General features: G+C 55.6%; 1 protein-coding gene and 1 long non-coding RNA gene across 3 annotated transcripts; one reads left to right on the plus strand and one right to left on the minus strand.

The window, feature by feature from the left end:
• Positions 1-3,263: 3,263 nt before the first annotated feature.
• SYT12 (synaptotagmin 12) lies at positions 3,264-16,940 on the plus strand. The gene is made up of 7 exons (XM_061203833.1): positions 3,264-3,305; positions 8,008-8,201; positions 10,288-10,680; positions 13,304-13,519; positions 14,213-14,333; positions 15,200-15,333; positions 16,701-16,940. Exons 1-7 carry the CDS (start codon positions 3,272-3,274, stop codon positions 16,872-16,874), a joined length of 1,266 nt encoding a protein of 421 aa, XP_061059816.1. The 5' UTR covers positions 3,264-3,271; the 3' UTR covers positions 16,875-16,940.
• Positions 16,941-19,583: 2,643 nt separating this feature from the next.
• LOC133099999 (uncharacterized) lies at positions 19,584-23,590 on the minus strand. Of its 2 annotated transcripts, none has more exons than XR_009702376.1 (3): positions 23,374-23,590; positions 21,431-21,645; positions 19,584-20,460 (listed from the first exon to the last, which is right to left on the minus strand). It is a non-coding gene; the product is annotated as an uncharacterized LOC133099999 (long non-coding RNA). The 2 variants fall into 2 exon arrangements; XR_009702377.1 differs by having other exon boundaries at positions 23,366-23,590.
• Positions 23,591-24,334: the final 744 nt, after the last annotated feature.

Raw genomic sequence — 24,334 nt, forward strand, 5'->3', positions numbered from 1 at the left:
TGGCTGGGTGACCCTGGGCAAATTCACTGCCCTTCCCTGAGCCTCACTTTCCTCCTCTGTGGAGTGGGAATAATAACAGGATTTGCCCCCTAGGGGTCTTGGGCGAGGCCATGGGGAAGACGTACGTGAAGTCCTTCGCACAGGGGCTGTAGCTGCTAATAGAAGAGGCGCTGGATGGGGCGGCAGGCCCAGCTCCACCGCTGCTGGCTGTGCGGCTTTGGGCAAGTCACTTAACCTTTCTGAACCTCCCCTAGCTCATCCAAAAGGCTGCTTACCAGGCTCATGAACAGAGATGCTTCCAGGGGCCAGCAGGTTCTGGAAGTGAATGGAAGGGTAGGAGGTGCCAGGCCGGAAGAGCACATGCCCTATCTGAGGGACGGAGCCTACTCAGCTCCAGCTCTGGCTATTTGGGGGAGGGGGGGGCAGGGTATACAAACCCACTGTTCCCAAATCTTACTTTTAACGGGAAGCTGGAAATCTATTCTTTTTTTTTTTTTTTTTTTAAGAAATCCATTTTTTAATGGGAAATTTCCCAATTTTTAAATGTTGGTAACTCACTTTAAGACAAATATAACACATCTGCAGGCCGGCAGCGCTGCCCACACAATTCTGCTGCTCAAAGTAGGGGTTCAGGGGCCTTTTGGACCATTGCCAGGCGAGTAAGCACAGCAGCTAAGATTTGCCAAGCCCCACTGCACTTTCTTCTCGTTCCTCCCTCCTGACACCCTGATAGGCCCATCATAAGCCCCATTTTACAGAGGGGGCAGATCTGGGGTTCAGAGCTATGCTCAGGCTGCCACCCCATCCCAGGAACCTCGACGACGTCTCCCCCAGGTTCTCTCTTCCCTCCTCTCAGGCAGATGTGCTTTGGCTTCTCCTGTTCCCAGGGCACATCTGCGGGACCTTCTGGCCTGGGTGAGCCTAGAGTCATTCACACCTTCACTGAAAGCACAGCTCCCAGGGTGTTGTGATGAGGGGAGGGGGAAAGGTGGGCAGTGTGGGAGTCTGGGGTCTGAGGTGGACCGGCCTTGGAGAGATGGGGGACCCTCGACAGCCAGAGGTCTGATACAGCAGATACGGGTTTCTGTCCCCAACCACAGGAACTTGCCGCAGGGGTGTACCCAGCCCACCCGCTCTAGTGTGCTGCTGGCATGGGCTGTCCCCGTGCAGGAAGTCAGCCTGTGCCAGGGAAGCAGGAAAGAAAGCCGATGGCATGATCAGATTCCCAGCAAGGCAGAGGCAGACTGGGACATGTGTGTTCATGTTAACATGTGTGTTTTGGTGGATACAGACTCCCTTCTGCCATGAAGTAGGGCCACCTTGGGCTTGTACACAGTGCCTAATTTGGCCTGCGGGTTCTCAGGCAACTTTTGAAACCATATGCCCCCCCTGCAGTAAGGCACAGGGGTTAGGGAGCGTGGAACCACATGGCCTGGGTTGAACAGTTTCTTAGCTGTGTAGCCTGGGGCAAATGACTTTACCTCCTTGCCTCATGACTCTCTTCTGCAAACCAGAGATAGTAATACCACCTACCTCAAGGGGCTGTTAGCGGTAGGTAATATATGAGGTAATATACACGCAAAGTGCTTAGGGCTTGGGTGTAAGGGGTGCTCAGCAAGGTCCTTATCATGATCTCCAGCCCAGGTCCCAGCAATGAGCTTCCACTTGAATTGGCATGGGTGAAGCCGTTACACGTTAGCACCTCCCTCCCATCACCATGACAACCCACATCTCACTGTGGGAGTGGGGGCATCATCAGGGGAGCTGGGAGCAAGGAGCTGTCTGTGCACCTGGCAGGGCTTTGCCCCAGGGCCCTGTTCCGCCCTGCTTCTCGAGGCCTCCTGTCCTGGGACCTACGACACTCCCACATCTGCTGGATAACCCTGTCTGGATCAAGGCACCCCAGCTTCTTGAACTCCAGAGCTACAAACCGGGGAGAACCCCAGGATTCTAGAAAATGCTCACCCCCTGATTTGACCCCAGTTCCAAAGGGAGCCCACACAATCCTTCGAGGAGTTGCAAATGGGCTAGCCACCACCCAGGACCCTTTTCCTCTCTACCCAGTGGTGTTTACATTTTTTGTGAGTTGGTTGCAACATTTAAAAATCAAGAAACTGCACGTTAAAAAATACCGGTATCTGGCTTTTCAGAAGATCCAGCCAGGCTGGATTGGCCTTCCCGCGGGAACAGAAAAGCAGTTGCCCTTGGGTGGACGGACACTCTGCAGGTCTCACCCCGCCACCGCCCCGTGTACCCCATCTTACCTGTTTATAACCACCTCTCTGAACCACGAGGGAACGCAGAGGTTAAGGTGGGGGCCATCCTGTCCTCCGTGTCCCTTGAGCTGAGATCCATACAGCTCAGCCTAGCCTCCCTTTTTCAACCCCCCGCCCCATTTAGAACATGTCTGGGAGCCAGTTTACTTCTTAGCCACAATAATAAAACCGTAAGCAGTTGCCTGGGCAGGTAATGGCTTGTATGAGCTTCTAGACCTTTCTAGAACAACTTAAACCTTCAAACCTCTCAAACCTTCAGTGGTTCATAAAACTTGGGAGGGGAGGGTGGGGAGGAAACCATCCCAAATAGAGAAAGAACTGATAATAGAATATTGTAGAAATGCAGCATTTCGGGTCCAATTTAAACAAAAGCATTTGAAGTCAGCCTTAGGGAACACCCTGAGGGGCCGCTCTAAGGAGTAACAGAGTCGCTGCTGGTCAGCCTGTTGTTGGGAGGACGGAAGTGAAGCAGGGTTGCCAGGTTTAGCAAATACAAATACGGGATGCCAGCAACTTCTGAGCTTCAGATAAACAGTGAATAATATTTTAATATAAGCATGTCCCATGCAATATTTGGACATACTTCTACTAAAAACGAATCCGAAATTTCACGTTTCACTGGGTGTCTTGTGTTTTTGCGTTTGGCAATCCTGAAATGAGGTCTCAGAGTGCTTGAAAAGAGCTTTAAACACCATTTTTTAAAAATGCTATTTTAGGGACTTCCCTGACGGTCCAGTGGTTAGGACTCCGCACTTCCACTGCCGAGGGCCCAGGTTCGATCCTTGGTCGGGGAACTAAGATCCTGCATGCCACGCAGCATGGCCAAAAAATAAAAATGAAAGAATAAAAGAAACACTACTTTTGCCCAGGCCCCCTCCACCTGAGTGTGAGCTGGATGATGGGCACCTGGGCCGTAGTGGGGGGTTGATGACCCTCTGAAGCCCTCTCCACTGACTCTCCTCTCCCTTCCAGTCTCAGCCCCTGCGGCGGGCGTCATGGCCGTGGACGTGGCAGAATACCACCTGAGCGGTGAGTCCCCGCGGCAAACGTGCCGTCTCACAGGACCCTCCCACCGGGCCTGGGGTGGGGGATGTCAGTGGGACACCAGTAACGGCCCTGTTTTACTGGTAAGGACTGTCAGTGAGTTGCCCAAGATCACACAGCCTTGGGGACGCCGGGTTGGGGCCAGTCTGAGGTCTCTTCGTCTTTCTGCTCCAGTGGAAGGACTTGAGGGGACCCCCCCAGGAGGCCCATGTGCTGCTGCTCCCCAAGGTCGAGACTGTCATGCGGAATCCACTCCCCTGGGGCCATTCCTGGAGCCAAAGGCGAGGAAACCCAGGAAGGTCGATGTTAGATCCACAGGACATTAAACTCAGAGGTCGCCCAGTCCAGGGATGGCAGCTCCCACCTTCTCCTCGCGTGTGCCCCTGCAGGCACTGAGCTTGGGACCGGCCTCAAGACACCAGACACACTCCAGCTGACGATGGATGGTGTCAGAACTGAAGTACACTCGCCACCTTTTCTCCTTATGTTCCCCTCCCCATTTACAGATGGGAGAAGGCAGGCTCAGCAAAGGAAAGGGAGAGTGACTAAGTAAGTAACAGGGTCAGGACATGGACGCAGGTCTCCTGACTCCCAGGCCGGTGCTCCCCATCACTCCAGCTCCTCCCCTAGCTCAGACCCCAGCCAGCCCAGGGCTGAGCTGAAGGACGTACAAGGGGGAACCACCTTTCCCAACTTCCAGCCAGGAATTTTCACTTTTCACCTGCGGGCTCAAAGGTCTTGGTCCAGGCCCTGGCGTGGCCATCAGTAAGTGATGAAACCTCTCTGAGCCTCCACTTACTCATCTGTAAAATGGGGGCAATGCGGCCTGCCTCAGGGACTGCTGGGAAGATTCAACGAGCTAACGTGTGTGAAGTGCCCAACAGTGTGAACACAGCTCTCCCCGACCTCTGGGCCTTTGCACATGCTGTTCCCTTCCCCTGGGGTACTTAACCACCTCTGCCTGGCTAAGGCCTTGAGACTGGTGTGGAGGTTTCGAGCACAGATCTGGAGCCAGATTGTCTGGCAGCGAATAGGTCCTCTATCTCTCAGCTTCATCGTCTGTAAAATGGGGATAATAATAGAACCTTCCTTACAGGGTGGTTCTGAGGACTCAGTGGGTTAGTATACATGAAGTGTTTGGAACAGAGCCTGGCGAATAGAAAATAGTAAGGGAATGATTATTACTAAGATTCCTCCTTCCTCATTTCTGGTCTCAGCTCAGACCTCACTTCCCTGGGGAATTCTTCTCATACCTTCCAGAGGCTGGTACGCAATAAAATGAGTAAATAAATGAGCATTAACTGTCATCATTTCATGTCAGCTTGCTGGGGTTTTTCCTTTCGTGCCCCTGGCCCTGCCCCCCTTTTATGCCAGCCAGGGTGCTGGCTTCAGGCCCTCAGCCCCCGGATCCTCACTCTCAGGGGAGCCTGGCGCTGCTTTGCCACTTTGCTGTGCCCATCGCCTATGTGCACTCTGTGCCCGGGCCCTGGCCCGCCCCCTGGCAGCACCCAAGGCCCTGTGAGCTGGCTGGGGCTGTGTGTGTGTCTAGGTGGGAGCCCCCCGCACATGCACTTCACTCTCCAGGCACCAGGTACGTTCCCATCCCATCCCCTATTCACCAGACTCCCAGGACTTCCTGAGAGCCTGGCCAGGTCTTGGCCCTGGGCCCCCGGTAGCTCTTTGTTGTGGTTTTATTTATCCCACAAATTACATTCTCGCAACAGAGTCAGGAGTAAACAGGTTTGCTAGCTGTCCCTCCATCCGCATCTCTGGCTCTTCCCATCCCTCCCTGGTCCGCCCAGCCCTTGCCCATACGCTGCGTGATTTTTACATCAAATCATGTGCTTATACCATGTTGGAGATTGGTTTGTTTGTTTTTTTCCCTCTTAACAATGCCTGAAACGATTCTCTGCATTGTCACAGTGACATCCTGATGACCTCAACTGTCATTCTCAAAGCCCAGTGACAGCCCCTCCTGAGACAGCACCACCGGCACCCTTGCTCGGACCTTCAGGCTGTTTCCAGATTTCTGCTGTTATAAATACAGACTCGATGACTCACTCCAGACATAAAACTTGTTGGGATTTTTCCCTTAGAATCAATTCCTTTGGGGTAGAACCACTGGATGGGGATGTTTCTGGTGTCATCTCCTCTTTCTGGATGAGGAGACTGGAGCCAGGGAGGTGAGGTGGCCTCAGGGAGCCAAGGCACCTCACCACGCTCTCCATTTCTCACCCCTGTGGCCTTGAGCCCATAAATATTGGGTTGGCCAAAAAGTTCGTTCGGGTTTGGCTGTAGGCTGGGCCCCAAAACCCGAACGAACTTTTTGGCCAACCCAATAGGTGTGTTCTTTAACTGCTCTCAGCCTCAGTTCTCCTCTAGAAAGTGGAGGTAGGGACCTCGTAGGGCACTAAGTACTGCGTAAATGCCAGGGCTGAAGGCTGGGCCCTGCCCTTCTCTGGGGTGAGCAAGTATTGTAGATTCTGGCTGGAGCTGGCTGGGCTCAGCAGAGCAGGGCCCGGCTGGGGCCTCCCACTGCTGGATGATTCCTCTCTACGCAGGCTTTGGAGAGCAGGGGCAGTGGCCCCTCCATCCCCAAATGCCCCCTTCCCTCTCTCTCACTGGGTGCTCTGAACGCTCTGAGCTTTGCACACCCCCCTCTTCCTTCCCTAAACTCCTGGTCCCTGGCACCTTGGCCGGCACACTTCTTGCTACTCCTGCATATCCCAGCTTAGGCATCCCTCTTTGGGAAGCCCTCCTGGGCTGTTCTCATCACGACCCCCATCACTCTTTTGTCTATTTATCTGCCCACCCCACCCCCTGGACTGTGAGCCACTTATTGCGGACAGGGACTGGGCCTGGGGCTGACCCGCTCCACAGGGTGCTCACACGTAGTAGGTGCTCAGTGGCTGTGTGATGAGAAATCTCCACCCCTGACACACCCTCCCCACATCTCTCCGCCCTGCTGCTAGGGAACCGTGCTGGGTGGAGGCCGGGTGGGGCAGTGGTTTTTACCCCTGCTTGCTCTGGAGTCTGGCTGCCAGTGTTGGGATCCCAGGGCCACCCCTTCTTGGCTCTGTGACCTTGGGCAAGTTCTTGTGTGTCTCAGTTTCCCCATTTCAATCGAGTCTAGAGGCAACACTGAGAATGGTTTAGAGAATTATATTTGCCAACAGTGCGATCTTCTGCAAAACGAATCCTACTATCTCATTGGCTTCTTTTGGGAATGCAGGGCCAGGTTTCCCAGTAGAGTGACTTAACATTTATGGTTCTGCCGTGGGCCAAGCTCTGTGCTAGGTGAGGACTTACCCAACACGGTTGAGGGGGTAGTTAATTACTGTTTGGGGGCAGTGAGGCTCAGATAAGTGAGGTTATTAAAACATCAGTGGACAGAACGCATTTGAGCTTCTGGATTTGTCCCCAAGCCCTGCCCAGCCTACAGCCACCTCTCACTTCTGGCTGAGTTTTTTGTTTGTTTGTTTTTTGTTTTTTGGTAACAGCTTTATCAAGATAAAACTCACATGCCATAAATTCACTCACTTAAAGTGTACAATTCAGTGGGCTTCAGTATATTGTGCAACCATCAGCACAATCAACTTTTAGAATATATTCATCACCCCAAAAATAAACCCCATACTCCACATTTCCCCCTACTCGCCCCAACCCCTGGCAGCCCCTGACACTCACTCATCTACTTTCTGTCTGTATAGATTTGCCTCTTTTGGACATTTCATAGAAATAGAATCATACAACATATGGTCTTGGGGCACTGGCTTCTTTCACTTAGCTTGATGTTTTCAAGGTTCATCCATGTTATAACATGTATCATTTCATTCCTTTTTATTGCTGAATAATAGTCCATTGTATGGATGTACTACATTTTATTTTCCCATTCATCAATTGATGGACATTGGATTGTCTTAGATGAGGTTTGAGGCAAAAAGGGGGTCATTTCTTTTTCTCCCCCAAGTTCCCTTCCACTTTCCTCAGATCCCAACAGGCTGCATTGATTATCTGGAAGCAGAAGTCCTCTGAAGGTAGAGAGAACTCAAAGAGGCAAGAAAAACCCCATCTGGGGCTTCCCTGGTGGCACAGTGGTTAAGAATCCGCCTGCCAAAGCAAGGGACATGGGTTCGAGCCCTAGTCCGGGAAGATCCCACATGCCGCAGAGCAACTAAGCCCGTGAGCCACAACTACTGAGCCCGCGTGCCTAGAGCCCGTGCTCTGCAACAAGAGAAGCCACCACAATGAGAAGCCTGCACACTGCAACGAAGAGTAGCCCCTGCTCACCTCAACTAGAGAAAAGCCCCCGTGCAGCAACAAAGACCCAGTGCAGCCAAAAATAAAATTAATTAATTAAAAAAAAAAAAACCCTACCTGTTTAAAGCCTAAGGAATATTTAACCATTGTTCACAGCTCTTCATCTGCTCTACTCAAGTGTCACTCCTGATAGTAATGTATGTTTTTGTGGAAAGGAGCTAAAAGCAGATATCAGAGGGTGTATAGCTTGTTCAACACTGGATCCCCAGCACCCAGCACAGAACCTGACATCGTAGACACTCAAAAAATATTTTTTCAATGAATAAGCAAGTCAGTGCCGAACTACAGGCTCCCTGGGTGGGAATGTGTAACAACTGAGGGGTCCTAGTGCCCATTAACGAGAGACTGCTCTGCTCTTGCCTTGCAGTCATCAAGAGCCCCCCGGACTGGGAAGTGGGTGTCTATGCTGCCGGGGCCCTGGCACTGCTGGGAATTGCAGCTGTGAGCCTGTGGAAGCTCTGGACGTCGGGGAGCTTCCCCAGCCCCTCCCCGTTCCCAAACTACGACTACAGGTACCTTCAGCAGAAGTATGGTGAGAACTACGCAGAGGCCCGGCAGAAGGTGAGGCTTCTGTTCTCGTGGGTGCACACTGGGCTGTACACCCCACGCCCCAACCGTCCACTCTCAGGACTGGCCCCCACTCCCTCCCCCCCTCACTCCCTCCTGGTTAATTTCCTCCTGTGGACAGGGACCCTTGTCCTCCTCCACATCTCCAACATAGCCCAGTGCTAGGTAATCCATGAATACTTGGCAAATGAATGAATGCTTTCAATCTAAAACACCATCCTGTGAAAAATACAGGAAAATAAAAATAAGAAGAAAAACCTCCCCAAATGCCACTACCCAGAGGCAAGCAACTGTGAATTGTCTTCTAACTATTAACATTTTGATTTATTTCTTTCCAATATTTTAAATCTAGGCCCTTCCCCCTGGTCTTTTTTCCATGCATAGTTTTTACACAATGGGTGTCATTTCTACATAGAATTTTATACCCTACCCTTTTCATCTCACTTAAAACTGAAGCACTTTCTCATATTGTTGATTGTAAACATTATTTTAATGGCTGCCTAAGATTCCTTTTTATGTATGTGCCATGATTTACTAAATGCCACTATAAATAATGCAGTAAATGGTTTACATGTAAAACTTTGTCTTCATTTGGGATTACGTACTTTGAATGAATGCCCAGATGTGAAATTACTGTATCAGGGAGTATAAACATTTTTAGGGCTCTCTATATATTGCTAAACGCTTCATCACTTAACACTGGCAGAGAATTTTTCTAACATCATGTAGAGTTCCAGAGAGCACAGCCAGAATCTGTTACCAGATAAAGGTCCCACTTGCTCGCTCATTTGGGGTTTTGGAAGGAACTATCTCTCACTCAGTTGGAGGGACTGTAAATTGCAACAACTTTTCCAAAGAGCATTTTGGAAACATGTATCAAAAGCTTTCAAAAGAACTATGTCCTCGGGACTTCCCTGGTGGCACAGTGGTTAAGAATCCGCCTGCCAATGCAGGGGACACGGGTTCGATCCCTGGTCTGGGAAGATCACACGTGCCGCGGAACAACTAAGCCTGTGCGTCATAACTACTGCCTGTGCTCTAGAGCCCGAAAGCCACAACTACTGAGCCCACGTGCCACAACGACTGAAGCCATGTGCCTAAAGCCCGTGCTCCACAACAAGAGAGGCCACCGCAATGAGAAGCCGGCGCACCGCAACGAAGAATAGCAGCAACTAGAGAAAAGCCCGCGTGCAGCAACGAAGACCCAACACAGCCAAAAATAAAAAATAAATAAAATAGATTAAAAAAAAAAAGGACTATGTCCTCTAAGTCAAGATTTTAAGAAAGCTATTCAAGGGACTTACCTGGTGGTCCAGTGGTTAAGACTCTGCACTTCTGCAGGGGGCACAGGTTCATTCCCTAGTTAGGGAGCTAGGATCCCGCATGCCGCACAGCGCGGCCAAAAAAAAAAAAGAAAGCTATTCAATGTTGCATTGTTTATATTTGTGAAAAAAACAATATAAATGTCCAACAGTAGGGGAATAGTAAAATAAACTATGGTGATCCACTCAATGGCAAATTAAGGGGACCATTAAAAATTATGGTAATGAAGACTATGTACCAACATGGGAGATGCTTACTGTACGAAGGTTTTGTTTTCTCAAATCCCAAGGTCAATTGAGAGAAAAGAAAAATTTGAATATTAGAGTTAGTGTTATCCAACATGAAAACTTTCTCATGTGGTAGACATTTTTGTAAACTTCCTTTGAGGCTGCTCTGTCATGTATTGAGTATCGGTACTCTAGTTTGCTTACCCATTCCCCTTCTGCTGGACACTTAGATTGCTAACTATTTTTCCTTTTTATAAACATCACTGCAGTGAATATCTTTATGTATGAAACTCAGTCCATATAAATAAACATTTTGAGAAAAAGCTCTCTTACCTCCTGGTTAGGGAGAGAAAACTGACATGAAATAACAATAAAGAAGGACCTTCCTAACTAAGGCATGCCCGGTTTTTGCGAAAGGGGAACTTGGAGGTGCCTTGCATGAACAGGGCTTACCGTATCTCTTTGCTGTCTCTTGAAGACCATGCCTATTGCCCTTCCAATGCTCCCATGTCCCTTTTTCTCACCCCCAGAGAGTGCCTGCCTGGAATGCCCAGCGGGCCAGCACTAGGGGGCCACCCAGTCGCAAAGGCAGCCTCAGCGTTGAGGACACCTTTGAGAGCATCAGCGAGCTGGGACCCCTGGAGCTGATGGGCCGTGAGCTGGACCTGGCCCCCTACGGGGCCCTCCGAAAATCCCAGTCGGCCGACTCCCTGAACTCCATCTCCTCCGTGAGCAACACCTTCGGGCAGGACTTCACGCTGGGCCAGGTGGAGGTGAGCATGGACTACGATGCTGCCTCCCACACCCTCCACGTGGCTGTGCTGCAGGGCAAGGACCTCCTGGAGCGGGAGGAAGCCAGCTTCGAGTCCTGCTTCATGCGCGTCAGCCTGCTGCCGGACGAGCAGATCGTGGGCATTTCCCGGGTAAGTGGGGGCTGGGAGGGCGAGGCAGCCGTGTGCCCCGGGCTCTCACGAGTCCTGCCCAGGCAGGCAGGGGCGCAGGGCCAGGCAGAATCTGAGGAGGGCGCTAGAGAGCAGATTTGGATGCTGATCCCAGAGCGGAAGGTGCTGGCTATGGGGAGGACAGAACTGGGAGTTTGGGGCCTCCACCTGCCGGCTCCCGTTGTGTGCAGTTCTCAGCAGTCCTGCCACATGAATCCAGTGTGTGGTAATTGTCAGTTGTCAATTGTGTCAACTTGGGGTCCTGGCAGGGAAGGGATGACAAGCTCATGGTGGCTAATTTGGGGAGAGCTTAATAACAGAACTGTTACAATGCTGTGTGTGGGGTGACCTCAGGGATGGCGTGGTACCCTGGCCCGAGGGGATGAGGGGGACGCGAGGTTACCTAGAGACCAGTGTGTGCAGAGGGCCACCTTGATAGGCGCTGTGCCCTTTGGTCAAGAGGCGCCGTCTGCTCGCAGCGATCCTGCAGAGAAGGACCTGGAGGGATAAGCACCCGACCTCCCTCCAGCCTCTGGTTTCCCTCCAGTGACCCCTACTGGCTGACCCCACCGGAAGCCAGAGGCCTAGGGAGCCTGTTGATGCAGCCCATGGAGGTCAGCCCCTGGGGCCGAAAGCAGGGGGGATGGTGCAGAATAAGCTGGGAGGGGCAAGGAGAGGGACCCAGCACCCCCCCCCAGGATACCCCTCCATGATCCGCCCCCCTTGCTGAGAGAGAGAGAGGTCTACGTGAGACACCCTGCTGCCCAGCACCAGCGGGCGAGGTCAGCCCAGCACGGGCTCTGACCAGAGCAGGAGGATCCTGAGGTCAAGTGCCTCTGGCTCCTCAGAGACCCACCCGTGTCCAGTCCTGTTTCCTGTGTTGAAAAGTGGCTGCTCCTCAGAGGTGGAGACTGTCATTCTTCTCCGGCCCCACCCTGCCCCCTTCACTCTAGGAGGGTCTAGAACCAACCACCAGGGCGTATGTAGGGCCAAGAAGGGGAGGCCAGCTTCAGAGAGGCAGTCCAGTGGGTGGTTAGGAGCAGGACCCTGGAGCCTGACTGCCTGGGTTCAGATCCTGGTTCCCTACTTCCTAGAAGTGTGACCTTGGGTGAGTCACTTAAGCACTCTGTGACTCAGTTTTCCCATCTGTCAAGTGAGCATCATAGTGCTTCAGGAAATGCAAAGTCCTTAGCCCAGTCCTTGGTGAGCGCTCAATGGATTGTCGTCTCTCAGGACCATGAAGTGTTCCTGTTGAGCCCAGATCCACGCTGCCCGTGGCCTCAGCTGCCTGGAGGACCTGGGCGGTTCTGGACACATCCCTTGAGGCAGCACGTTGACAGCAGCCACCACGGCCTGATGTATGCTGAGAACCTGGTTCACAGAGCCCAACACATCTGCGACCCTCTCATTAGCCCCAGTGATGCGGGATGGATTGAGGGCATCTTACAGATGAGGAAACTGAGGCCCAGGAAAGTGCTTTGCCCACGACAACCCCAGCAAGTGAGCAGGAGATCCAGGACTCGACCCCCGGGGTCTCCACGTGCTCATAAAGTGCAACGTACAGAGAATGGATCGTCAGGGAGCCTGCGCTCCTATGGGTAGGGGACAGTCAAGGGGCTGATTTGGCCAGAGGAAGGAATTTAGGGCCAAAGATCGTGAAAAGCCTGAATGTCAGGGTCAGGATCAGGAGGTGGGCTTTATCCCATGAAGGAAGAGTTGCCCTTGGTTCTCAAGCAGGTGATTGGGTAGGGGATGTAGCTCCCAGGGCGCAAGTAAGAAGAGGCTTCTCCAGCCCAGACAGTGACCGAAGAGCGCAGCTCAGGGCACCTGGAGGTGCCGACAGATTTATTCCCAAGAATGCAGGCTTCTTAACATCACAGCCCAGCCAATCCCAGTGAGTGGGTGGCTGCCCCTAGGTTGGGCAGCCCCCCGGCATCAGGCGAGGTGCCAGGGATGAGATCTCCTCTCTTAAAATATCGCCAGGCAGTGACCAAAGCAGCCCCCCACGGAAGGGGAATCAGTGCCCACAAGTGCACCTTCCCAGAGGGCCTGCCCACGGCTTCCTGGGAGGAGGCCAGTGGCGCCCACCAGGCAGGACTAGGCTTAGAAACAGAGTCTGCCCAGCCTTGCCTAGTCACTCCATCGGTCCATCCACCCCATAACGTTCAGAGAGTCCTAGGCCAGGCCCCACGCAGGATGGGACATCAGTGACTCTCAGCTTCACAGACAGTTATCCCTACTCACTGCAGGGCTGGACTTGAACACGTGCAAGAAAGATGGCCAGCTCAGCCGGCACATTGCAAGGGTTCTGTGGACCCACGGGCACTGAGGATGGGAATCAGTTGGGGTCAGCTTGTGGAAGCTTCGAATGCCAGGCCACTAGATTGGCCACCACTGAGAAGAGGACAAGGGGCTTTCATATCATCAGGGCTGAGCCACCAAAGGAAGGATTGGCATTGCAGTGTGGGGACAACAGAGCCAGGACGCTAGCCCAGGTCTCCAGACTCCCCATCCAGTGCTCACTCCCTACCATGGCCTCGCAGGCATCTGGCTGCCACCTCCTCCCCAGCTTTGGACCTCCTTCCACTGCCCTTTCTCTCTGCAGATCCAGAGGAACGCCTACTCCATCTTCTTCGACGAGAAGTTCTCCATCCCCCTGGACCCTGCAGCCCTGGAGGAGAAGAGCCTGCGGTTTTCCGTGTTTGGCATCGATGAAGATGAGCGGAATGTGAGCACAGGGGTGGTGGAGCTGAAGCTTTCTGTGCTTGACCTCCCGCTGCAGCCCTTCGGCGGCTGGCTCTACCTACAGGACCAGAACAAGGTAAGCCTGCCCACCTGCCTGTGCCTGAGGACAGCGTCATACGTGTACACTTTAGAGGAGGGAATCCACTGTCCTCGCGACAGCCTGAACACCAACATCTTTAGGAGATTAGAGGAAGAGCTGAGCCACACTCAAGGAAACTCAGTTTACTGCATGCAAACGAAAGGCACCCTGACCACTGTTTACAGCCCTTCTACTGCTCCTACCACCAAACCTTTAGAAGCTCTACGCCTGTAGAGCTTCTGTTAGGGAAGTACTCCTCTGGCCCTCAAGTGAGTTATTTCAGACAGAGGCCAAGCTGCAGTTTACCGTCGTAAATGTAGCAGTGCTTAGGCAGCATCACTGTTATTTAAGCAAATGATCTACTAATTCCGGTCCACCTGGACCTGTAAGTGCTACTACCAGAGAATGTTTTCTCTGGTCTGGAATGAGGGAACATAACTGCATTTTGTTGCTGCATTTGACAGGCAACCTCTGGCCTTCCTTCCAAGGCAGGACCCATACCCGGTACGAGGCAGGGATGGCGCCGTGGAGTGGGGGAGGGGTCCCTTTCTCCATCCCACCAGCCTGGTGCCCTGGTGTAAGGGGCCCCAAGAGCAGCAACTTCTCAGTGGAGAAGGAAGCTTCTGCCTTTCCCTGGGCCCCTCAAGTCCAGGGGGCAGAAGCCCTGTGAGTCACCCGCCTGTCCTCCAGGCCGCCGACGCTGTGGGCGAGATCCTGCTGTCCCTCAGCTACCTCCCGACGGCCGAGCGCCTTACAGTGGTCGTGGTGAAAGCCAAGAATCTCATCTGGACCAACGACAAGACCACAGCGGGTAAGGGCCTCCTGGCTGCCTGGCTCCACCGTGTGGCAGGTGGGAGCCGTGGCCCAGCTGCTAAGCCCTGGGCACCCGGAGGCATCAGCAGGTGTAGGGCACAGTGCCAGGCCCCCCACCCCTGGCTTTCGCTGGGCTCAGGAGCCATGCACAGTGGGAAGATTAATCTAGCTGGGGAAACATGGGAACCACGGAGGCTGGCAGGGAGCCCCTGTGGGGGAGGGATGGGAGTCTGAGAGCAGGAGGCTGGGGCACTGGTATGAAAACAAGGTAGGCGTTTCCCAGAGGCTGGACTGCATCCCAGATCCCAAACAGGGACCAGGGCCACCGAGATGGTGTGGGTGCCAGGCAGGACCTGATGCGTCAGGTCTGCAGGAGCCTCAGACCCGAGTAACTGAAAACTGAGGGCTGCAGGAGGCTGACTGGGAGCCTGGGGGACCCGGGTCCAGGCAGGTGCAGCAAGGACACCCAGTGGGTGGTAAGTGACGAGCAGACAGCGACTCGTTATTCCAGAGCTGCACGTCCTTGAGTCAGGCTCCACTGAGCGGGCGCCGGGTGACTCGGGGCTGACATCTGCGTTTGGGCCATTTATAGAATGAAAAGTGGTGGGTCTGCTGAGCTCCCTAGAGCCTCACGTGAGGGGAGCACTCGTGCGGGCTGGGGGGCTGGCTGCCTGAGTCCAAAGCCCAGCTCTTCTCCTGACTCGCGCGTGAGCCTCAGTTTTCTCATCTGTAAAATAGGAACGCAATAAAGGACTGATGGCAGGACTGCAGGAGAGAGTGGCCGGTGAGCCGCTGTGACTGGGCAGGTCTATGCCAAGTGAGTGTAGCACTGGCTCTCACCCCCACCCCCCTCCCGGCCCACAGACCCCTTCGTCAAGGTGTACCTGCTGCAGGATGGGAGGAAGATGAGCAAAAAGAAGACGGCTGTGAAGAGGGACGACCCTAACCCAGTGTTCAATGAAGCCATGATCTTCTCAGTGCCAGCCATTGTGCTCCAGGTGAGGGGGGATGGCACAGGGGATGGGGGCCCCTCTATCCCCTCCAATCTAGCCCCTCAGAGCTCCTGCAGGGGGTGATGGTTTGCCTTAAGGCATCACCTTTCTAGTCGAGAAGCGTGTATTGAGCACCTACTAGGTACCAGCCCTCTGGTGGTGCTGGGGACACGGGCACTGCTTCCTTCGTGCTCACAGGCAGGAAAGTCTCCAGACAATCCCCATCCACTAAGAGCATGCCAGACCTTGGCAGTCAGGGGAGGCCTCTGCAGGTGGGGGTAGCTAAGCTGAGATCTGGGGGAAGACAGTTCCCGGTGGAGGGAACTGCAAAGGACTAGGGGTGAGCCAGGACTGACCCTACGCCCAGAGCTCTGGCCCTAAATCTCCCGAGGTTCTGCCTACAGAGGCCCTGTGGAGCTCCCCAGACCCCCCTGGCCTTCAGCAGGCGATGTGCCCCAGGGAGACCCCCTCCCAGCACAGATATCACAGGCCAAGGGTGGGAGGACTGCAGAGGATGTGCCCTGGGCCACAGAAGTGGCCCGGCTTGCATACCTCAGAGGATGGGGAGCTCACTATCTTCCCTCACTCCCTCCTTCCATCCTTGGGCATTCCTGACCACGTGAGAAAGTCCTTTTGTGCCTTGAGCCAAAACTTGCCCCTTGGCCCTGGGACTGTACAGAAACCCCCTAATCTCCCCTCTTGGGATACCCGGTCTGAATTTGAAAGCCCAGAACTCTGCCGCACTCTGGGTGTTCGTAATCCAGGCAAACATCTCAGCATCCCTGGTTGGTCCTGCCTTGCCACCCTCATGGGACAGTCCACCCATCTGCCCCCTGCTTCCCTGGGTGTTCATAGTGCCACTACTCCTACTTCACAGCCTCCTAGGGCGACACACTTCTTGGGACCGGAGGTGGGGGAAGGGGAGGGGGAGGGGGGGAGGGGAAGGAGAGAAGTCAGGCTGGGTTCCAGTTTCAGCTTCACCACTTTGATCTCAAGCAAGTTCTTTCCCTTCCTGTTATGAATCCAACATATGATTATCTCAGGATTAACAACAGACATCTATAATGCTCTGTGTGCAGGCACTGTTCTAAGTGCTTTACACCTTTTAACTCATTTCGTTCCCAGAACAGGTGGGAACTATGATTATCACCGTTTTACAGATGGGGAAACTGAGGTAGGAAGAGCCCAAGTCACTGCCCAAGGTCATGCAGCAAGGAAGTGGTGAGGCCAGCATTTGCATCTGGGCTGTGAGGTTAGACAGGTCAGAGGTGAGGATTCAGGGGGCCGTGCCTGGCACCCCGCTGGGCCTGGGGGTCATGGGGGACCTCTGGCACTGCCCCTGGTCCCTAGCACCCATGTCACTTCCTCCCCAGGACCTGTCTCTCCGTGTGACGGTAGCTGAGAGCAGCAGTGATGGCCGTGGGGACAACGTGGGCCACGTCATCATTGGGCCGTCGGCCAGTGGCATGGGCACCACGCACTGGAACCAGATGCTGGCCACGCTGCGCAGGCCCGTGTCCATGTGGCACCCTGTCCGGCGAAACTAGCGGCCAGCGCAGGGCCCGGGTGGGCACCGGAGCCCGGCACGAACTCAGCTCCAACACCCTTCTCTGTAGTCTGGCTGGAACCATGAACGCTGGGGTCCCCCGGTGGAGTCCCCAAGAGCCATCTTGGTCCCTCTATCCAGGCTGCGGTGGAGGAACAGGCCTGGCTGGATGTCTAGGGACCCAGGGTTGTCTCCCACTGAGGACCAGCCATGGCTGGGCCAGGGCCCGGGGAGGGCAGCCAGGCATTGGCCCACTGTGCTCCCATTTTGAGCTCCCCAACAGGCCTGTCCCTTGGCCTTGGGGGGGCCTTGGCCTCTCGGAGCTCCCCACATCCCATCCCTGCTGGGAGGCCATGCACAAGGACCATGAGTCTTGGAGGCCAGGTGCTGTGCAAGGCACAGGCTGGGGTGACACGAACAAGGCACAGCCCCTAGGACGTCGGGAAGACAAGATCCCCTTGCCCTGGTGATATGCTCTTTGCGGATGGTGGCCCCTCCACGTAGACCTGGGGAGGGCTCTGGGGCCGGGGAGCGGGGGGACAAGATGGGAGCTACGCTGTGAGGGGCAGGGAAAGAACTGAGTGTCCCAGGCCAGTGGCCCGTCCGTAGCATGGCAGGGTAAGAACATCCCCGTCACAAACGCAGTTCTCACCCTACTGCCATGGACACAAGGGCCTCTCTCTGGGCAGGAGGAGAGACCGAGGGACCAGGCCAATCAGTGGCCCGCAGGCCACCTGGGACGCTGGGTCATCCTCTATGAAATACAACTGTCACCCTTATAAGGCCCAGGGGTCCAAAGAGCCCCAGACCCAGGTCCTTGTGTTCAGGCATTGGCTCCACGGCGTTTGTTGGTGTCCCTCCAGGCCAGGCCCTGCGGGGAAGAGAGATGCCTCAGCCTTTGGGGGGCTGGTGGGCAATGGGGCGGCAGAATACAGACTGCCGAGGGGCATGGGAGAGGCCTCTGTGGGCAGCAGGCACCTGGGAGGACACAGTGGAGCAGGAAGCCTTGGGCTGGGCCTTGCAGGAAGGGGCGGCCTGAGCGGTGACCGTGAGGGGAAGTTGAGGGGGTCAGGATGGAGTGGGGGGGGCAGGCTTGAATGCCAGGGGAGGAGGTGGCTCTGGAGCCTGGTTCAGACCCCCAGGACACCAGCTGCCCAAGGCTGATTCCAGAAGCAGACCCTGAGATTCGCAGGCAAGGGGTTTATTGGGGGAGAGCCCTCAGGAGAAACCTGTAAGGCAGAGAGGGAGCTTTGGGGCAAGTGAAGAAGCTGGCAGGTTGTGGCTTCAGTGGGGTCCCAACGGTGAGGGCTTGTGCGAATGGCACCGCAGAGGAGCCCTGCCCAGAAGCCAAGGGCTAGGCTGTTACACACCCACAGGAGTCTTGGAGGGAAGGCGTGCATGGCCTTCTGGGTGTCACTGAGGCAGCTCCAAGCCGCTGAAGGCAGCCCCAGAGAAGCAGGCAGCTGTGCGCCCCTTGTAGCTGAGGGGTGGGGGCCCCGCCGGGTTACAGGGATGGGAGGTGGGGAGGTGAGAGGTGGGTCCTCAGGCTGGCTGCCTCTGGACCTGGTGGGCTACGGAGGCCCAGGCCCAACCAGTAACCCCCAGTGATGTTGGGGAGCCCAGGGTGGTCACGGGACCGGAGGCAGCATGGTGGCTCTCCCCACCTGACACAGCTGTGGCCCGGTCCCAAGGCCAGGCTGTCCACCGTGTGGCCAGCGCCAGGAGGTCTGCGCGGCCCAGGCCAGCCCAGGGCCCGGGGACACACAGCTGGCGGGCCCCTGCCGCCTGGGAGAGCCCCCGCTCTTCCACCCCAGTGGCTCTGCTGTGCAGGCCATTTACTCGCCTGCCTTCTCTTCCCCTTCCATCCCTCCCTCTAAATGCATGAAATGCTGACTGTGCACCCAGATGGGCGTGGTGGGGACCGAGTATGCCGACTGGAATAATTCTAGAACCAAAATAAAGCTGGGGCAGGAGGGAGGGGGCTTCCGGGGAGCCCTGCTCGCCCCAAATCACCTTTGTCTCCAGAAATCAGGGCCTTGGGCCTCGGTGCGGGTTGCTGTGAGCACGCCTTCCCCTGCTGCTGGGCACCCGGAGGAGCAGGAGGGCCCTGTCTGGTTGGGGAGACCATCACAAGGACCAGTGCCATGAGGCTGCTGGGGAAGCTCTGAGAAGTGGCCCCGAGCCAGCCTGGCAGGGAGAATGCAGAAGGGAATATCAAGGAAGGCCGCCCAGTGGTGTCGCTGAGCTGTCTTCAGGGCAAGAGGGATAAGGCCAGAAAAGGGGGGTAAGACCAAAAAAGCCTTCCTGGTTGTGGGAACAGCATGTAGAAAAGGGCAGGAGTGGACAAAAATTTGGCCAATGCATCAACTTTGCTAAAGTTGGGGAGGATGGGGAGAAGGGAGCCCGGGGAAAGGTGGAGGGGAGACGGGCCATGTGAGTTCAGTGAGTACTGCTGCCTGGCCTGCAACCCTGCAGACTTAGAGGTAGGTCTGTTGTTGGCTCCTTTTTTGCAGCTGTAGAAACTGAAACTCAGAGAGGCTAGGTAACTAGCCCAAGATCACACAGCCAGAGCATCTCAGAGCTGGGATTTGAGCTCAAGCTGTCTGGCTCCTGAGCTCATGACTTAACTACTAGACCACAATGCCGCCTTCCCCAGCTTCTCGACAGTGGGGCTAAGGGGCAGCAGAGAGGCCCCTCTGGATCCCAGCCTGCTCTGGTTTTCCCCTCCCCTGCCCTGGAAGATCACAGCAAGCATGGAAGGAGGAGAATCTGGGTGGAAATGCTCAGGAGGCCTGCCCACCACAGGGCCTGAAGGAAGAGCTTCTGTGGAACACCACCACCCCCCGCCGGAGCCCGGCAGACAGAGGTAACCAATGAGACAGGCCTTACAGGAGCCCAAGAAGGGTGGAAACCAGGGAAGGCTCCCTGGAGGAGATGGAGGCACCAGCCTCGCTGGGTGGCGAGGGCTGTGTAGGTGGAGGAGGGAGAGCAGCCTCGAGGCAGGGAAACTGCCTACGCAAAGGTGTCACAGGTGTCTGGGGAGCCACGCAGCCAGCTGGAGCTGGAAAGGCCAGGTGGGGCTGAGCTGGGGAAGCTTCATGTCCAGGGTGAGGCTGAAGGCCCTGGTCCTGCTGGCAGTGAGGCCCTGGGCAGGAGAGGTCAGCGGGAGGGAGGGGGGCAGGGAGGGGGAGCTACTCTAAGCTGCTCTGAAGTGATGACGAGGGACGTCAGCGAGGGCTGCTCTTGGTCAGTGAGGAGCATCCCAGCTGCCTTTAGCAGGGCCCAAACCACAGTACTCCCATCTCTTCCTGCCTCTTCCTCCCCTGCCACCCCACTCTTCTCGCTGCTCCTCCAGCCCCAGGCCCGTGGGCCTGCTTCAAGGGTCCCAAGCCCCCTCTGTCTGGGAGCCCTCAGGAATAGCCGAGTCCCACCCAAGAGGACAGGTATGGAGGTCCCTGTCCTGACAGTGGCAGTGGTGGTCCAGGCCTCTGTGTGGGAGGAGCAGGATGAGCCACAGCAGCAGCCAGAGGCGACAGCAGCTCGAAGCTTCACTTCCTCTCTCCTGCCTTGTCTATGCCTGCAGACACCTGAAGGGACAGACCAAAAAACTAAATGAACGCTCAGACTGGGCCACGGGGCTCCCTCACTCTCCACCCCATTATCAACCTTCCCATCCCACCCAGAAGGGTCAACAATGGCGAGGCAGGGACAAGTGGCCTGCGGCCCCAGCCCTGAGCTCCAGTTAAATGGCAGCCAGAGTTGGGTTGGTCGGAGAGGCCAGACAGAAGGGAACTTGGGAGAAGAAGCCCTTCTGTGTTCCACCTGCCGTAGGCTGGGTCTGCTGCTTACTTGCTGTGTGACAATTCCTTCCCTTCAAGAGCCTGTTTCCCCATCTGAAGAATGAGCGTATTAGTCAAGAAGGCCTCTAAAAGCACCCACACCCCCACTTATCAGCTGTGGGATCTTGGGCAAATTATCTATCCCCTTTGTGCCTCAGTTTCCTCATTTGTCAGAGGAGGATAAGAATTATACATACTTCACAGGATGGAATTAAATGCCACATGCCAACTGACTGGCACACAGTGGGTGCTCAGTAAGCGTGAGGTCAAGGCTTTGGGTGGAGGAGTTCTGGAGCTCTGGGATCTGGTGTTTGGGATGAAAAGGAGGGGAGGGGACATCGGGAGGGGACATCCCAGGAGGCATCGGGAGCAAAGTGTCTGTGTCCCCTTCCAAGGCATCCCAAGGGGCAGGACTGGGCGTATGAAGTTCTACCCCCTCTGGCACCAACTCCAGGGTGCCTCCATGTCCCTCCACTCTTTCAACCATCCATAAACACTCCACACCCCAAGCCAGGAACCCGAAGCAGAGCCGGCAGCCCTGGGTGATGACGGTGCAGGGAGCAGAGAGGCCACACGGGGGCAGCAGAGACCCGGCCCCGACAGCAGGGGATTCCGGCCTCAGGGAGAATGGGGGTGGGAGGTCAGAAAATGGGGCAGAGGGGCCAAGGCCAGGGGGGTCTTGGAGCAGATGGAGGCCGGGGGGTGGTCACCTACTGACCCGACACGCAGGTCATTCGCTGAATTCACTCATCCACGCAACTGTTGTTCCTTTATTTCTTCAGTTTGTAAATGCTTTTGAGGCAGCCCATCTTCCTTCCTTTCTCTCTCCCTTGCTCCTTCATTTTCCTTCCTTTTCCTTGTTTGCCCAGCCAGTGAACTGGACATAACATCCTGGGCCACAGCTGGATGCCAGCCTGGGGCAGGCACTCCTGTCTGGGATACAGAGATGGGTGGGACTCGGCTCCTGCCCTGGAGGTGATCAAGGCTTGGCTGGGGGCTGGAAGATCCTGCCTGGCCACCTGCATCTGAAGGAGGGGATTCCACCTCAGGCCGAGGGCCTGGGGTCTGCAGGGCAGTGACCCGCTGAGCAGGGTGCTGAAGGACTCTGGACCTGGGACTGGTGGGGCCCCAAGGGGATGAGTCACCCACAAGCTGGTGGTGACCAGCAGCCACAGAAAACAGTAAGACAGTAAACAGTACCCTGACCAGGCAGACTGTGACTTGGGCCGCCTCCCCACTCCAAAATAAACTCCAGGAAAACTCCATTGCCGTCCAGGGCCTGGCAATGTCTGAGATTTGGAGAAATTCCCTGCCAACCAGGGCAGATTTCCCCAGCCCAGTGACTAATCTCCCTCTCGCAGAATCAGGAGCACAGAGTGGGAGTGAGGCTGGGTTTAACATCAGGAGACCTGGGTTGAAATCCTGGCTCTGGGTCGTGCTAGCCTGACACAAGCCAATGCCTTTCTCTGAGCCTCAGCTCCCGATCACCCACTCTGCCCAGCTCACAGTCTGAGCACTAAATGAAATAATGCACAGGAGGTGTGATGTTGGGAGACAGCCCAGCTTTGTCGCCAGACCTGGGTTCAAACTCAGAGCTCTGCCTCTTGCTAGCTGTGGATCTTAAACAAGAGCTTAAACCTCTCTGGGCCTCAAGTGTCCCATCTGTAAACCAGGGCTAACACTTCCCACCTGCTAGGGGACAATGCCTCCACACGGTTGGCAATCCATTAATGGGCGCTGTTACTATTAGGAAATGTTCAGTGAGACTCTAAAGCATGACGCACATCAGGAGTGTCATTAGAGTGATTATCCCCATAGCAACCAAGGCCAAAAGCCTCTGTCTGACTCTCAGCTCCCTCCACCCCTGGTCTGGCCCCACCTGCCTCCCAGCCTTGCCACCCAAAGCCTGATGACAGCAGTAGTGGAGAGACTAGGGGATGACGAGGCTGACAGCTGATCGTTGGGGGATGGGGTCCCTCCCCACCACTCCTTGGGGCGGGGAGCCCTGATCAGTGTCTACACACCCAGCCTGGTGCCAGGTCACTGCCCAGCCCTTTGGTGGTTTCGGGGAGGAAGGGGCCTAAAGGGTGGGGATGTCCTGGGGCACTCCCTCCATCCAGGTGAGGCTTCATTCAGCCTGCTGACTGTGGCCCTGGGTGAGCCTGGAATGGGAGTCAGGGGTCTGGGCTCTGCCTCTGTGCAGTAGGGGCCATGACTCTTGCCCTGGCTGCCTCTTTGGGCCACAGTGAGGTTTAAAGGGGGCTGAGGGTGGTTTTTCACGTGCCTGGCTTGGAAGTCCATGAGGAATGATGTCATGACCTCTGTGGGGAAGGGTGTGAAACCCCAAGACTTCTGCCCTCTGTTTGTCTGAGTTTCAGTGAAAACAGTCCAAGATCTGGGGGGCCCTTGTGCCCATTTTTTAAATACATGTTTTGACTCTGGCTACTAACAGGGGTGGGAGGTCAGGTGACAGTGAGTTTCCAGTTCAATTCTGTCTTTACTCCTGGCATCCAAAGTGCTCCACTCTCTAGGCCCTAATTAACCCTCAGCCTCCCCCCCTGCACCAGCTCCCCAAACCAACCTCACCATCATCACAGGGAAGAACCACACCACGCCCCCCAACCCCCAGCAAAGGATCCCCCCTCCCCCTTACCTCCATACCTTGCACGTGCTGTTGCCTCCGTTTGGAACACTTTTTCCTTCCACCATCTAACTGTGTCTCACTTTTTACCGCAGACTCTGGCCCCTTTTCTCAGAAGGGTTTCCTGACCACCCCCAACCCGGGTGAAGAGCCCCTCTTCCCGACTCCCATCCACTGCCTGTCTCCCCCACTGTTGTAGCTCTTATCACAGTGACGTCCTGCCTGTCTCCCATTCTAGGCCGTGGGAGACTTTGACTTCAACGGTTCAGGGTCCCCAGGTCCTTGGGCACAGGGAGCCATCAGTGTTGGTTAAATTATAAGAATCACTCACACATGGCACCACCAACCACGTACCAGACCCTACTCTAAGCACTTTACAGATGGAAGGTTCCATCGCTTTCTCCAGACCATGACCGAGGCAGAGGTGAGACCCGCCCGTAGTGAGACTTCCTGGTGCTGGCTGGGGGAGGGTAGGCCCAGCTGGCAGTGCCAGTGACTAACGCATAAGGGCCTGCCAGATCACCCCCTTCCCACCTGCCCTGAAACACCTGCAGGGAGGCCGTGGTGTGGAGGGCTTCTCCAGAACCCTGGGGAAACGCACATTCATTCATTCACTCATTCATTCATCCATCAAAAGTCACCAGCTCCTGCTGGGTGCCCCGCCTAGACTGGGCACCAGGGACCCAGTCCCTGTCCCCAGCAAGCTGGTGGGCCAGCAGGGCTGACTCCCACCTCCCTTCTCCCGGGGAAGTGGGCCAGGACCCTCCTCTTTCCCCGTCCACACCGTCACTGCCCAGCTACGTGTCTGCTCCCCATCAGACCAGGGTGCGCTCCTGAGGACGAAGGCCGAGCCTCGGTGCCCCCTCCTGTGGCCTCAGCGCCCCACACAGAGGTGTGTCTTTCTCGGGCCGCCTGGGCCTTGGGACCTGGGCCGGGAGGGGCAGGGCCGAGCCGGCGCCAGGCCCCGGAATCCGCCAGGCC

The sequence above is a fragment of the Eubalaena glacialis genome, chromosome 10 (genome assembly GCF_028564815.1).
Source record: "Eubalaena glacialis isolate mEubGla1 chromosome 10, mEubGla1.1.hap2.+ XY, whole genome shotgun sequence".
In the NCBI taxonomy this organism is placed as follows: domain Eukaryota; kingdom Metazoa; phylum Chordata; class Mammalia; order Artiodactyla; family Balaenidae; genus Eubalaena; species Eubalaena glacialis.